General features: G+C 36.9%; 1 protein-coding gene across 7 annotated transcripts in view; it reads right to left on the minus strand.

Annotated features, from left to right (window-relative positions):
• The window catches only part of Dmd (dystrophin), a 2365055-nt gene that overhangs the window by 1361234 nt on the left and 989085 nt on the right, over positions 1-14736 (minus strand). For all 7 annotated transcript variants that reach the window (XM_060376797.1, XM_060376795.1, XM_060376794.1 and 4 more), the window contains one exon: positions 4237-4409. In XM_060376797.1, coding sequence (XP_060232780.1) covers positions 4237-4409 — 173 coding nt within the window. The remainder of the gene's footprint in view (positions 1-4236; positions 4410-14736) is intronic.

Raw genomic sequence — 14736 nt, forward strand, 5'->3', positions numbered from 1 at the left:
TCCTGCTACTTGTTTTCTCCTACGTCCAATGCACCTCCCATTTGTCTTTCTAAATGAGGATTGATCATCTTACCCCAGGTCTTCTTTCTTGTTTATTTTCTTCAGGTATATAGATTTCATTATGTTTATCATATCTTATAGGACTATATGAGTGAGTATATACCATGTGTGTCTTTCTCCTTCTGGGATACTTCACTCAGAATGATCTTTTCTAGATCCCACCATTTGCCTGCAAATTTCATGATTTCCTCGTTTTTGATTGCTTAGTAGTGAATTTTTAGATTGTTAAACTTGATCTTTAATTTTGTTAAGTGAAATCTATTAAGAAAAATCAATTATTTAGATTTTCCAATTCTATGGAATACAAGATTTTGAAGTAAGACCTAAACATTCTTTGAATTTCCTCAGTGTATGTCGTTATGTATCCTTTTTTATTTCTGATTTTGTTAATTTGTATATTATCTCTCTGCCTTTTGGTTAGTTTGGCTAAGGGTTTGTCTATCTTGTTGTTTTTCTAAAGGAACCAGCTTTCAATTTCACTGATTATTGATATTGTTCTGTTTGTTTCTAATTTATTGATTTCTGCCCTGAATTTGATTATCTCCTGCTATCTAATCCTTTTTGGTGTATTTGCTTCCTTCTGTTGTAGAGCTTTCAGGTGTGCTTTTAAATTGCTAATATGAGAACTCTTCACTTTCTTTATGAAGGCACTTAGTGCTAGGAACTTTCCCCTCAGCACTGTTTTCACTGTGTCCCATAAGTTTGGGTATTTTGAGTCTTCATTTACATTGAATTTTAGAAAGTCTTTAATTTCTTTCTTTATTTCTTCCCTGACCCAATAGTTGTTGAATAGATAGTTGATCAGTTTCCATGAATTTGTAAGCTTTCTGTAATTTCTGTTGTTGAGGTCAAGTTTCAGTCCATGGTGGTCTGATAAGAAATGAAGGATTATTTTAATCTTACTTTGTCTGTTGAGGCTTGTTTTATTAATAAGCATTTGGTCAATTTTGGAGAAGTTTTCATGTGGTGCTGAGAAGAAAGTATATTCTTTTGTGTTTGGGTGAAATGTTTTGTAGATATCTGTTCAGTCCATTTGATTCAAAACATCAGTTGTTTTCACTATTTCTCTGTTTAGTTTCTGTTTTGGTGATATGTCCATTGGTGAGAGTGAGGTGTAGAAGTCTCCTATTATTTATGTGAACGATTCAAAGTTTTGGTTTAAGCTTTAGTAATGTTGTTTTTACAAATGTGAGTGCCCTTGTATTTGGGGCATATATTTTCAGAATTCAGGGGGCATCTTTGTTGTTCTTCCCTTTTATGAATATGGTGTGTCTTATGCAATCTTTTTTTGTCTTTGACAACTTTTGGTTGAAAATCTATTTTACTGGATATCAGTATCCAAGTGGGCTCCCTAGTAAGAGGAACAGGGACTGTCTCCAACACGAACTCAGTGGCTGGCTCCTTTACCTCCCCCTGCCCACTGAAGAAGGAGCAGCCTTGCTAGGCCACAGAGGAAGACATTGCAGCCAGTCCTGAAGATACCTGATAAGCTATGGTAAGATGGAAGGGGAAGAGGACTCTCTTCTCAATGGACTTGGAAAGGGGTAGGGAGGAGATGAGTGAGGGAGGGTAGGATTGGGAATGAACAAGGGAGGAAGCTATGGCTGGGATACAAATAAATAACCTGTGTCTAATATAAAAAATAAAAATTATAAAAAAATAAAATAAAGTAAAATAAAATAAAATGGTTACTCTAGCTTGCTTCTTTTGTTTGTTGGCTTAGAAAAACTTTTTTCAGCACTTTACTCTGAGGAAATATCTTTTTTTTGTTGTTGTTGTTGCTGTGCTATGTGTCTTGTATGCAGGAGAATGATGGGTCCTGGTTTTACAGGATCCTTTGTCTGTTAGCGTTTGTCTTTTTATTTGATAATTGAATCCATTGTTGTTAAGATAAATTAATGACCAATTAGTGTTGAATCATGTAATTTTGTTGTTTGTGGTGGTAGTGTGTGTGTGACTGTTTCACCTTGAGTCTCACCCAATGGGAGAAAGACAGTCCCTGACATTATTAATACGCTGTTATGATTATAGACTAAGAGGCTCCATTCAGCAGAGGACCAAAACAGATGCAGAGACCCATAGCCAAACATTAGGTGGAGCCAGAGAGTATGTGGAAGTTTTGGGGAAGGATACAGGGACCAGAAGGGTAGAAGAATTCCAGAAGAAAAACAACAGAGGAAATTAACCAAGGACCATGGGAGCTCACATAGACTGAACCACCAACCAAAGAACAAGCATGGAGTGGACTTAGGACCCCTACACATATGTAGGTGATGGGCAGCTTGGTCTTCATGCAGGTCCCCTTGCAATTAGAGCAGAGGCTGTTTCTGAAATAGACTCTGTTGCCTACTTTTGGATTACTTTCGTCTAGGTGGTCTGACTCACCAGGCCACAGTGGAAGAGAATGCATTTAATTCTGATATGACTTGATGTGCCAGAGGGGGGTGGGTGAGGGATGGTGGGAGAGCACCATTTTCTGAGGTGAAGAGGAGGGGGAAAGGAGCAAGAAGTTTGGAGGGCGGTACCAGGAGGAAAGGAGGGAGTAGGCTGCAATAGAGATGGAAAGTGAATAAATTTTTAAAAAGATGAAATGAAAAGAAAATTACTGTTTCACTTTGTTAAAAGTTAATATTATTGTTCATAGATCATCAGATAATTATGATTATAGTGAAGAAACATCTTCAGAAAGTAAAAATGTTACTTTTTTCCTATGATGGTATGTGACTAAAGAAGAACGGTAATCCCTGAGCATTCAAGAAAATGCAGAAGTTCTTTGAAAATGAGCATAGCTAACAACGATGCAAAAAAAAAATAGGGGAGCACAAAAGAGAGTGGAAGAGAGTGGAATGGAGGAGTGGAATGAACACATTACCAAAACAGTGATGACTCTGACTTCATTGGAAGATTCCTGCAGTACCTCTCAATTAGTCCACATGGTGTATGAAAGTATGCTGCAATAACAATGTAAGATTGTCTTTTCCAGTATGTATACCAGATTACTGATTTTTTCTCTTCTTCATCAACAATGTAATTGGACATTGTTGGACTAATCTTTGTTTCCATATATTGAAATAAACCTACTACTTCAACTGAAGAGAGATAGTCTCACATTTGCAAAAAGAGAAATTAAAATTTTTATTACTACATGGTAAACTGTAAGAGAAGGTTACATCAAAGAATAGCTGTTATATAGCATAAAGATCAAGTTTGGGAATATTTTTAAATATAAAAAAGATTTATGATATAATACTATATTGACTGATTAATATTTAAACTTTATGACATCATGGTGTACTAATAATCTTGGATTGTAAGAGCCATAAAATATTTTAGGTGAATCCTAATAAATATGATTGGTAAAATAGAGAAGTGACAAGTTACTTTAGAAACTGCAAACTATAATGCTAAAACACAATGTATAAGAGTTGTAGTTGAGCACTACACTATTAATGTCTAAAATATCTGTTTCAGAGTATAATGTAGTAAACTAAACCTAAAATACAAGATTAGCTATACATTGACAAACGAGAGATACAAAATACTTTGAATTATCTTTAGGCAAATGAAGAAGTCTATCTTTAAACTACAGAACTTACAAATGTTTGATGTTGTTAGAGAAATTGTATTCTAAATTTGTAGAAGAATAACCCACCTTCCTGAGATGTGAGGTGAATGAATCTGAATACCTTCCAAAATAATTAAAAAGATAATTAAGGTAAGTACTAAAACTGATTTCAAATCAACTAAATCAATATTCCATAGGAAAAAATAGGAATACACAGGGAAAAAGAAAATATGTAAATATCAACTTCCAATGGAAATAATAAAGAAAAATGAAGTTTTTAATGTTATAGTTAAAATGCACCACTCTTAGTACCAATCCCTTATAAATACATAAGTGGCAGATAAAATTAGAGATATGTTTTACACTTAATATCAGGCTAGTTAAATGAACAGCCTTCATATTATGTGCAATTTTAGAAGATAATGTAATGTACAAACAATATTAATATCAGTAAGGAAAAATTTCAACAGCTTAGTCCATTAGTAATAATGTTCTTGTGTTTTACTGTAATATATCCTACTTTCTGTTTCTGTCATTTTAAACTATTCACATAAATTTCAGATTTTCTAAAATGTGTTACAGCATTTCAATAAAATTAAAATGCTACCTACCCTTGTCGTTCCTTATATATTCTATTAACTTTTTCCCACTGGAAATCCATCTGTGACACTGTTTCCTGTAGTTTCACCCTTTCTGCCGGGGTAGCACTTTTCAAGGCTGCTGTCTTCTTGTTGTGAATAACATCAATCCGACCTGAGATTTGTTGCAAATTGTCTTTTATATTCTGAAATAATAAGAATACATATCATAAAAATAGTCTTTCTCTAGAAAGTAAAAAAGGAAAAATACTCCAAGCTTTATAATTCTAAATTTTCAACCATATATATATATATATATATATATATATATATATATATATGTCTTTATTTCCAATAGTTGAATATGTCTAAATCAAATTATTGAGTAGTTGTCATCATTCCAGTTTAAATGATCTCACCCTACTGCTTAAAATTGCCTTCATTTGGCCTGAGATCTTTGGTAAATTACTTCCATGCCTGCAGATTCTCAATTTTCTGTCTGTAACCTTCTTATTAAATCTCAATACTAGCACATACTTGTGTTTTCACAGCTTTCCTTCTATGCCCAAATGACTTCCAATAATATCCTGTATAAGACACTGCTATTCAAACTTAGATTTTTAACCATGGAATCTTCTCTTAAAGCTAGACAAAACAACAACAACAACAAAATAAAGCTACCGTAATTTATTGTCAGTAGGCTATTTCAATAGCATCTCTATCTTGAAAGTTCAACTTTAATTCCAGGTTATCTGATGCTGATATCTGGCCTCTGCTGGCTCCTGAATGTATATGGTTCACATAAATTCATTCAAGTAGACAATAACAACATAATTTAATGTAAAATTAAAAGGTAATCCAGTTGTCCTGGCCAATCACTTGGTCAAGAGATTACCTTTCATGAAGACATATTCACCTTAAGCTATGCTAAAGACATAGAAAGGATACATATTTTTAATTATTTTTTTATTTTTTGTATATTAATTACAGTTTATTGATTTTGTGTCCCAGCTGTAGCCCCCTCTCATTCCCTCCCCATCTTATCCTGGCCCCCTCATCTCCACCCATGCCCCTCTCCACCAGATAATTTTTTCATAGAATCCTTGATGCTTAACACAGCCACTCCAGACGTACTATAGGGTTTTGCTGGGTCTGAATACTCTCCTGAGTCCTGACTCAGAAAAACCTAAATGTTCCTTTTTTTTTTTTTATTAATTACACTTTATTCACTTTGTATCCCCCCCCCCCGTGGTTCTCTCCCTCCTCCAGTCTCAATCCCTCCCTTCCTCCACCCTCTGCATGCAAGCCCCTCTCCAAGTCCACTGATAGGGGAGGACTTCTTTTCCTTCCTTCTGATCCTAGTCAATTAGGTCTCATCAGGAGTGGCTGCATTGTCTTCTTCTGTGGCCTGGTAATGCTGCTTCCCCCTCAGGGGGAGGTAATTAAAGAGCAGGCCAATCAGTTCATGTCAGAGACAGTCCCGATTCCTATTACAATGGAACCCACTTGGATACTGAACTGCCATGGGCTACATCTGTGCAGGGGTCTTAGGTTATCTCCATGCATAGTCCTTGGTTGGAATAGCAGGCTCAGGAAAGACCCCTGTGCTCAGAGTTTTTGGATCTGTTGCTCTCCTTGTGGAGTTCATGTCCTCTCCAGATCTTACTGTTTCCTCCTTCTCTCCTAAGATTCCCTGCATTCTGCCCAAAGGTTGCACATAAGTCTCAGCATCTACATTGATAGTCTGCAGGGCAAAGCTTTTCAGAGGTCCTGTGTGTCAGGCTCCTGACTTGTTCCCTCTTTTCTCCTTCTTCTGATGCCCAGCCTCTTTGCCTTTCTGGATAAGAATTGAGCATTTTCGCAAGAGTCCTCCCTCTTAATTAGTTTCTTTAGGTGTACAGATTCTGGTAGGTTTATCCTATATTATATGTCTATATGAGTGAGTATATACCGTGTGCATCTTTCTGCTTCTGGGATAGCTCACTCAGGATGATCTTTTCCAGATCCCACCATTTACCTGCAAATTTCATGATTTCTTCGTTTTTTATTGCTGAATAATATTCCATTGTGTAGATATGCACCATTTGTGCATCCATTCCTCCACTGCGGGGCATCTGGGCTGTTTCCAGCTTCTGGTTATTACAAATAAGGCTGCTACAAACATGGTTGAGCAAATGTCCTTATTGTGTACTTGAGAATCTTTTGGATATATGCCTAGGAGTGGTATAGCTGGATCTTGAGGAAGCGCTATTCCTAGTTGTCTGAGAAAGCGCTAGATTGCTTTCCAGAGTGCTTGTACAAGTTTACATTCCCACCAGCAGTGGAGGAGGGTTCCCCTTTCTCCACAACCTCTCCAGCATGTGTTGTCTCTTGATTTTTTGATCTTAGCCATTCTGATGGGTGCAAGGTGAAATATTAGTATCACTGTTTGCAGATGATATGATAGTATACCTGAGTGACCCCCAAAAACTCTACCAGGGAACTCTTACAGCTGATTAATACCTTCAGCAAAGTAGCTGGATACAAAATTAATATAGACCTAAAAGATGATAAACATAATGAAATCTATACACCTAAAGAAGATAATCAAGAAAGTGGACACGGGGTATGATGATCAATCCTCATTTAGAAAGACAAATGGGATATGCATTGAAAGTATGACAGGAGTCTACCACAGAAAGCATCGGAAAGACTCTACCTAGCAGTGTTCCAAGTAGATACTAAAACTCATAACCAAACGTTCGGCAGAGTACAGGGAATCATATGAAAGAAGGGGAGTTTGATGTGGAAAGGATAGGAGCTCCACAAGGACCAAACATATGTGGTCACAGGGTCTTTTCTGAGATGGACGCTCAACCAAAGACCATGAGAGGATAAAACCTAGAACCTCTGCTCCGGTGTGTGACCCCTGATACCTCAGTAATCAATTGGTTTCCCATAGTAAGGGTAACAAGGACTATTTCTTTTTTTATTTTTTTATTTTTTTTTATCAGTTACATTTCATTAACTCTGTATCCCAGCCATGTCCCGATCCCTCATTCCCTCCCAGTCCCTCCCTCCCTCCCTCATCTCCACCGTGCCCCTTTCCAAGTCCACTGATAGGGGGGACCTCCTCCCCATTCATCTGATCTTGTTTTGTCAGGTATCTTCAGGACTGGCTGCAAAGCCCTTCTCTGTGGCCTAACAGGACTGCTCCTCCCTTCGGGGGTAGGGAGACCAAAGAGCCAGTCATTGAGTTCCTGTTAGAAATAGTCCCTGTTCCCCTCACTTTGGGAAACCAATTGGTTACTGAGCTACCACAGGCTACATCTGAGTGGAGGTTCTAGGTTATATCCATACATGGTCCTTGGTTGAATGTCAGTCTCAGAAAAGACCCTGTGCCCAGATATATTTGGTCCTTGTGGAGCTCCTATCCTTTCCCCATCAGACTAACTCCCCTTCTTTCTTATGATTCCCTGTACTCTGCCAAAGACTATTTCTAACAGGAACTCAATGACTGGCTCTTTGACCTCCCCACCTCCCAAGGGAGGAGCAGTATTTTAGGCCACAGAGGAGGACTTTGCAGCCAGTCCTGAAAATACCAGAAAAAACAGAGTCATATGGAAGCAGAGGAGGTCCTCCACTATCAGTGGACTTGGAAAGGGGCAGGGAGGAGATGAGGGAGGGAGGGTGGGATTGGGGAGGGAATGAGGGATATAGCTGGGATACAGAATTAACAAAATGTAACTAATGAGAAAAATAAAATTAAAAAAAAATCAATAGCCTTCCTGTATACAAAGGACAAAAAGGCTGAGAAAGAAATTAGGGAAACAACACCCTTCACAATAGCCACAAAGGACATAAAGTACCTTGGTGTGAACCTAACCAAGCAAGTCAAACACTTGTATGAAAAAATTTCCAGTCTATGAAGAAAGAATTAGAAGATATCAGAAGATGGAAAGATCTCCCATGCTCTTGGCTTGGCAGGATTAATATAGTAAAAATGCCCATCTTAGCAAAAGCAATCTATAGATTCAATGCAATTCCCATCAAATTACCAATGCAATTCTTTACAGATCTTGAAAGAAAAATTCTCATCTTCATATGGAACAACAAGAAACCCAGAATTGCTAAAACAATTCTCTACAGTGAAAGATCTTCAGGAGGTATCTCCATCCCTGATCTCAAGCTGTACTATAGAGCAACAATACTAAAAACTGCATGGTACTGGCATAGAAACAGACTGGTGGATCAATGGAATCAAATATTATACCCTGACATAAATCCACACACTTATGGACACCTTATTTTTGACAAAGATGCCAAATCCATTCAATGAAAAAAAGATAGCATCTTCAACAAATGGTGCTGGTATACCTGGAAGTCTACATGCAGAAAAATGCAAATAAATCCATACTTAGCACCCTGCACAAAACTAAAGTGCAAGTGGATCAAAGACCTCAACATAAAACCAGACACACTAAACCACTTAGAAGAAAAAGTGGGGAATACCCTTGAACTCATTGGCACAGGAGACAACTTCCTGAACAGAACACCAAAAACACAGGCTCTAAGAGCAACAATCAATAAATGGGACCTCATGAAACTGAAAAGCTTCTATAAAGCAAAGGACACTGTCTTCAGAACAAAACGACAGCCTACAGATTGGGAAAAGATCTTCACCAACCCTATATCTGACAGAGGGCTAATATCCAGTATATATAAAGAACTAAAGAAGTTAAACAGCAAAAAACCAAGTAATGCAATTAAAAAATGGGGTATAGAGCTAAACAGAGAATTCTTGATAGAGGAATATTGAATGGCAGAGAAACACTTAAAGAAATGCTCAACCTCATTAGCCATCAGGGAAATGCAAATCTAAATGTTCCTTTTTAAAAATATCTTCTTTTCCTTTGGATGTTGTTCATAGGCAAAGTATACTTACTCTAGTGCTTCGGGCCATTTTCACTTTCTCTAATGTTTTCAATAAGTTTGTAAAAGGAATGATGTGCCACTTTTTCATGAGCAACGTGGAATGTAGGATAGTCATAGTTAATTAGCAGACATCGGAAAGATAGTACAGCCTATATGTAACATAAGCACTCAGAAGTATCTGATTTTATAAAACTTAAGACCTATGGTAAAATAGGTTGGGGTAGAGGGGTTTGAGAGATGTAATAGTGGATTTGAATCTCAAACTGAAAATTCTGCATTTACTTCAATAGCTAGTTGTAAAGGATGATTTTGTAAATTATGAATTATAAGAATTTTTCTGTAGAACTTGGTGAGAATATAGATCATGTTAATTAAAATCACATGCTTGAAATAAACATCTACATTCAAGAAGAAAGCAAATTTTACTCAGAGTATTGTATATCTACTCAAAGATGGATAGAATATGATAATTATGTGTGATATGAATTACTTCCAAGTTTAGTAGGTTTTCATATGAATTATGAATTATTCTCTTCAAATCATTGTGTACCTTATGATGGGAAGCTTATTTACTTCTTCAACACTTCAATTGACCTCTGAGATAAAAAGACATATCTGCCCTATTAGGTACTGACATATGAGTGAAAAAAGGGCTTGATAATACAGAAACAGGCTGTGAATGTACTCATCTTTAAAAATTCACACTAAAACTCCCTTCCACCAGTTTTACTTACAGAAATGGTAATCACAGAAAAATGTTGTGTTTTAATTGCATAAGGTATGGTTACATGCCAAAAGGTAGATTTAGAAGAGTGCCACCTCAAGATCCAGGTACACCATCCTAAGCATATATCCAAAATATACTCAGCTATACAACATGGACAGTTGCTCAACCATGTTCATAGTAACTTTATTCAAAATATCCAGAATATATAAACAACCTAGCTACCTCTCAAAGGAGGAATGGATACCAAAAGTGTTGTACATGTATACAATGTAATACTACTCAGCAATTAAAAGCAAAGAAATCATGAAATTTGCAGGCAAAAGGATGGAACTAGAAAAAAATCACCCTGAGTGAGGTGCACCAGAAACAGAAAGACAAGCCTGGTATACACTCACTAAGAAGTGGATATTAGCCATATAAAAAGGATAGCCATCTACAGACCTAAAGAAGCTAAACACAAAGGAGGACCCTAGGGAGGATGCTTAAATCTCATTCAGAATAGTAAACAAGATAGATGTGTGAAGCAGTGGAAGAGAGGAAACAGGATGGGAGCCTACTACAGAGGGCCCTCTGAAAGGTTCCACCCAACAGGGGATCAAAGCAGATGCTGAAGCTCACAGCCATACTTTGGAAGAGCACAGGGAGTCTTATGGAAAAGGGGAGTGGGGAGATTTAAAGCCATGGAAAGGAGAGGAGCCCCACAAGGAAACCAACAAACTAGAAAAATCTGTGCCCAGGGTATTTTACAGACCAATGCACACAGTGTGATGCAGCCATGATCATTCAGGCCTTTACAGCCATTGAAGCAGGACATTCTCCCCAAGCATGGTTGGATACCATAAAAAGCTAAAATGATACGCTCAGGATGCGAGGCTAAGCACTGCACTCAGGGTCAGCCGCTTTGGACCCAGAGAAGAGCATGTCTGATTGCATGCGGGTTGATGCCCCAGGTCCCGCCTCTGAGAAAAAGGTATTGGACGGGTCTGATGCTCTTTGGGTGGATGACACCTAAATGAACATCTGTACAAAGTCCCAATTTATTTCTAATATCAGAGATCATACCTCTACTCTTGCCTGATGCATCTAAAACAAAAAGGGGGAACTGTAGAGAGCTGCGGAATGCTATGCCTTAAAGATGGAGCTGGTTTCCGCCTTCCACCTTCCCGATGGTGAGTGCTCTCTGTCACGAACAACTCCACATTTGGCTAAGGCCGAGGATCTGGCTTGCTTCCATGTATGTGGACCTATCTGCATTGCCCCCGTGGCACGCCTGGGTTGGCTACCCAGAGGCTATTTAAGCTGTGGGCTGGCTTTCCCCGGGGTCCGAGGATTGTTCAATGTTCCTGAATAAACTGCATTGAAAAAAAAAATGTAACTAATAAGAAAAAAAAAAAAAGTATCACTTCGACACATGTTAGTTTGAAATAGTAAAATTGGAAAAGGAATAGGTAATATACAAAAAATAAAATATATTCATGTCTAATGGAGACCAACAGAAAAAGGTTTTGTTCAGGCAAAACAAATAACTAATTAATGATTAGATTTGCTTAAGGAAGTCCAATAAATTAAGGGGAGAGAATTCTGCCTATGAATTGGTAGATATTCAGCAACAGCAATATTATGTTATCTTAAAAAGTCCTTCCTCAAACAATTATAACATTAGCTATCCAGATATGTATGTCGGAAAAACTAAATCAAAAATCATATGAACAAAAGTAACTACAAAAGTAGGATCTTTAAATTAGCTTGGAGAAACTAAAGAAAAAAACTTTATTTTTCTCTAGTCTCCAATAAATTTTAACATAATATAAACTAATATATATATATATATATTTGATAACATAATATCCTAATATAGTGATGAAGAATTGACTTTAGTGAAAGCTCATCTGTGGCTATAAAGGTAACCAATTACAATTATATTTAAAATGATATTGTCTTCTGAAGCTGAAAATGAGTGATGGGGCACAGGGGGAAGTTTAAGCAGGAAGAGAGATGCATGAATGATATATATATATGTATATATATGTATATATATACAGTATTCATTGATGAACTTTTCAAAATAATAAATAAATTATATAAAACAGAATAGAGATTTTAGGATAAAAAAGTATAACACTTGAAACTATAGTATTTAGCTTCTTTAGGACTACAGATTTTAGTATATTTTATCCTATTTGGAAATCAATCTGGCGGTTTCTCAGACAATTAGGAACAGCACTACCTTAAGATCCAGCTATACCATTCCTAGGCATATATCTGAAAGATGTTCAATCATACAACAAGGATATTTGCTCAACTATGTTCATGTCAGCTTTATTCATAATAGCCAGAATATGGAAACAACATAGATGTCCCTCAACTGAAGAATGCATACAGGAGCTATGGTATATTTACATAATGGAATGCTATTCAGCAATTAAAAACAAGGAAATCATGAACTTTGCAGGCATATGGATGGAACTAGAAAAGATCATCCTGGGTGAGGTAAGCTAGAAGCAGGAAGACACACACAGTATTTACTCACTAATAAGTGGATATTAACCATAAAATATAGGATAAATATACTAAAGTCTATAATCCTAAAGAAGCTAAATAACAAGGAGGACCCTAGGGAAGATGCTTAATCTTCATTTAGAATGGCGAACAGGATAGATTTCAGAATTAGAAAAAGACATGGAAAAGGACAAGAGCCTTTCACAGAGGGCCTCTGAAAGACTACTCATCATGGCATAGAAGGAGTTGCTGAGACTCATAGCCAAATTTTGGGCAGAGTGCAGGGAATCTTATGGAAGAAGAGGGAGATAGAAAGACCTGGAGGGGACAGGAACTTCAAGAGCAGACCAACAGAGCCAAAAATCTGAGCGCAGGGTCCATGCAGAAACTGATGAATCAAACACAGACCATGCATGGAGAGGACCTCGACCACCTGCATATATGTAGCCCAAGGGCAGGAGTGGTATTACTGGATCTTGAGGTAGAACTATTCTGGATTTTCTGAGAAAGCATCAAGCATGGAATGGACCTAAGCCACATACACATATGTACCCAATGGGCCATTTGGTCTTCATGTTGGTCCCCTAGTAAGGGAAGCAGAGGCTGTTTCTGACATGACTTTCCCTGGTTAGGAAGCCTTGCCAGACAACGAAGGAAGAGGATGTGCACATTTTCTAGGGTCTTCCTTATTGTTTAGCTCCTTTAGGAGTATATATTTTAGTATGTTTATCATATATTAGATGATTAGATGTCTAAAAACCACTTATGAGTAAGTATATACCATGTTGTGTGTGTGTGTGTGTGTTTTTCTTCTGCATTACTTCACTCAAGACGATCTTTTCTAGTTCCCACCATTTGCTTGCAAATTTCATGATTTCCTTGTTTTTAATTTCTAAGTAGTATTCCATCGTGTAAATGTACCATAATTTCTGCATGTATTCCTCAATTGAGGGACATCTAGTTTGTTTCCAGATTCTGGCTGTTACAAATAGAACTGCTACAAACATGGTTGAGCAAATGTCCTTGTACAGTTGAAGATATTTTGGATATACGCCCAGGAGTGGTATAGCTGGATCTTGAGGTAGTACTATTCCTAATTTTGTAAGAAAGTGCCAGATTGAGTTCCAAAGTGGTTGTACAACTTTACATTCCCAACAGCAATGGAGGAGATTTCCTCTTTCTCCATATCCTGTCCAGTATGTGTTGTCACTTGAGTTTTTGATCTTAGCTATTCTGTTGGGTATATAAGGTGGAATCTCAGGGTTTTGTTTTTTACTTGTATTTCCCTGATGACTAAGGGTATTTCTTTAGGTGTTAATCTGCCAATCTACTGAGAATTCTTTGTTTATCTCTGTATCCCATTTTTAATTTGATTACTTGGTTTGTTGGTGTTTAACTTCTTAAGTTATTTATAATTCTCCATATTAACCCTCTGTCAGATATATGGTTGGTAAGGATCATTATATCCCAATCTGTAAGTTGTTTTGTTCTGATGACAGTATCTTTTGCTTTTCATTTTCATGAGGTTCTATTTATTGATTTATTGATCTTAAAGCCTGTGCTGTTGGTGTTCTGTTCAGGAATTTGTCTCCTATGCCAATGAGTTCCATGTTCTTCCCCACTTTTTTCTTTTAACAGATTTAGTATGTCTAGTTTTATGTTGAGGTCTTTGATCCACTTGGACTTTAGTTTTGTGCAGGGTGATAAATATGGAACTATTGGCATTTTTCTACATGTTGACATCTAGTTAGACCAGCACCACCAATAGCAGATTTGTTGTGAAAATCATATAAGTATGCTTATTGTCATACCTCATGGGGATTCAATCCAGCTGAATTAAACCTAGGACAATACCTTCTTAAAATGTGTTAATTAGACTTACCAAAATTAAGCCATAATAGTAAATGTATGAAGAAGAACTAACCAATAGCTTTGAATGTATACAGGATTCTGTCATTTTATTTGTGCCACAATAAGAGGTACTGAATCACGGTTATTTAGCATGCAACTTAGTAAGTTTAGAGTCACTACTCTTCTGACCAGCATTTCTAGTATTATTAATGATTTGCTTGTTAAACAAAAAATGAACTTATAAATTGTGCTGTCAGAAGAAATTAAATAACGTGAATAATGATCAGTACTCAGCAAATCTCTTACCTCTAATATTTGAGCAACTTCTCTTCACTGTATACATAAAGCATTTGATTTTTATGAAAAGTTCATAAGAAAACAGCACCACGGTGACACAGATGGCCTAGATCCAGACATCCTTGAAGCTCTCATTTTAGTATGTAATTTTATAGTGCATTTTATAAATGTGTTATAGTGTACTAAATTCACATCACTTAACTATTGAAATTCTGATTAAAAAAAAAACACAAAAAGGGGGAGCT

This window comes from Meriones unguiculatus (assembly GCF_030254825.1).
Source record: "Meriones unguiculatus strain TT.TT164.6M chromosome X unlocalized genomic scaffold, Bangor_MerUng_6.1 ChrX_unordered_Scaffold_31, whole genome shotgun sequence".
In the NCBI taxonomy this organism is placed as follows: Eukaryota; Metazoa; Chordata; class Mammalia; order Rodentia; family Muridae; genus Meriones; species Meriones unguiculatus.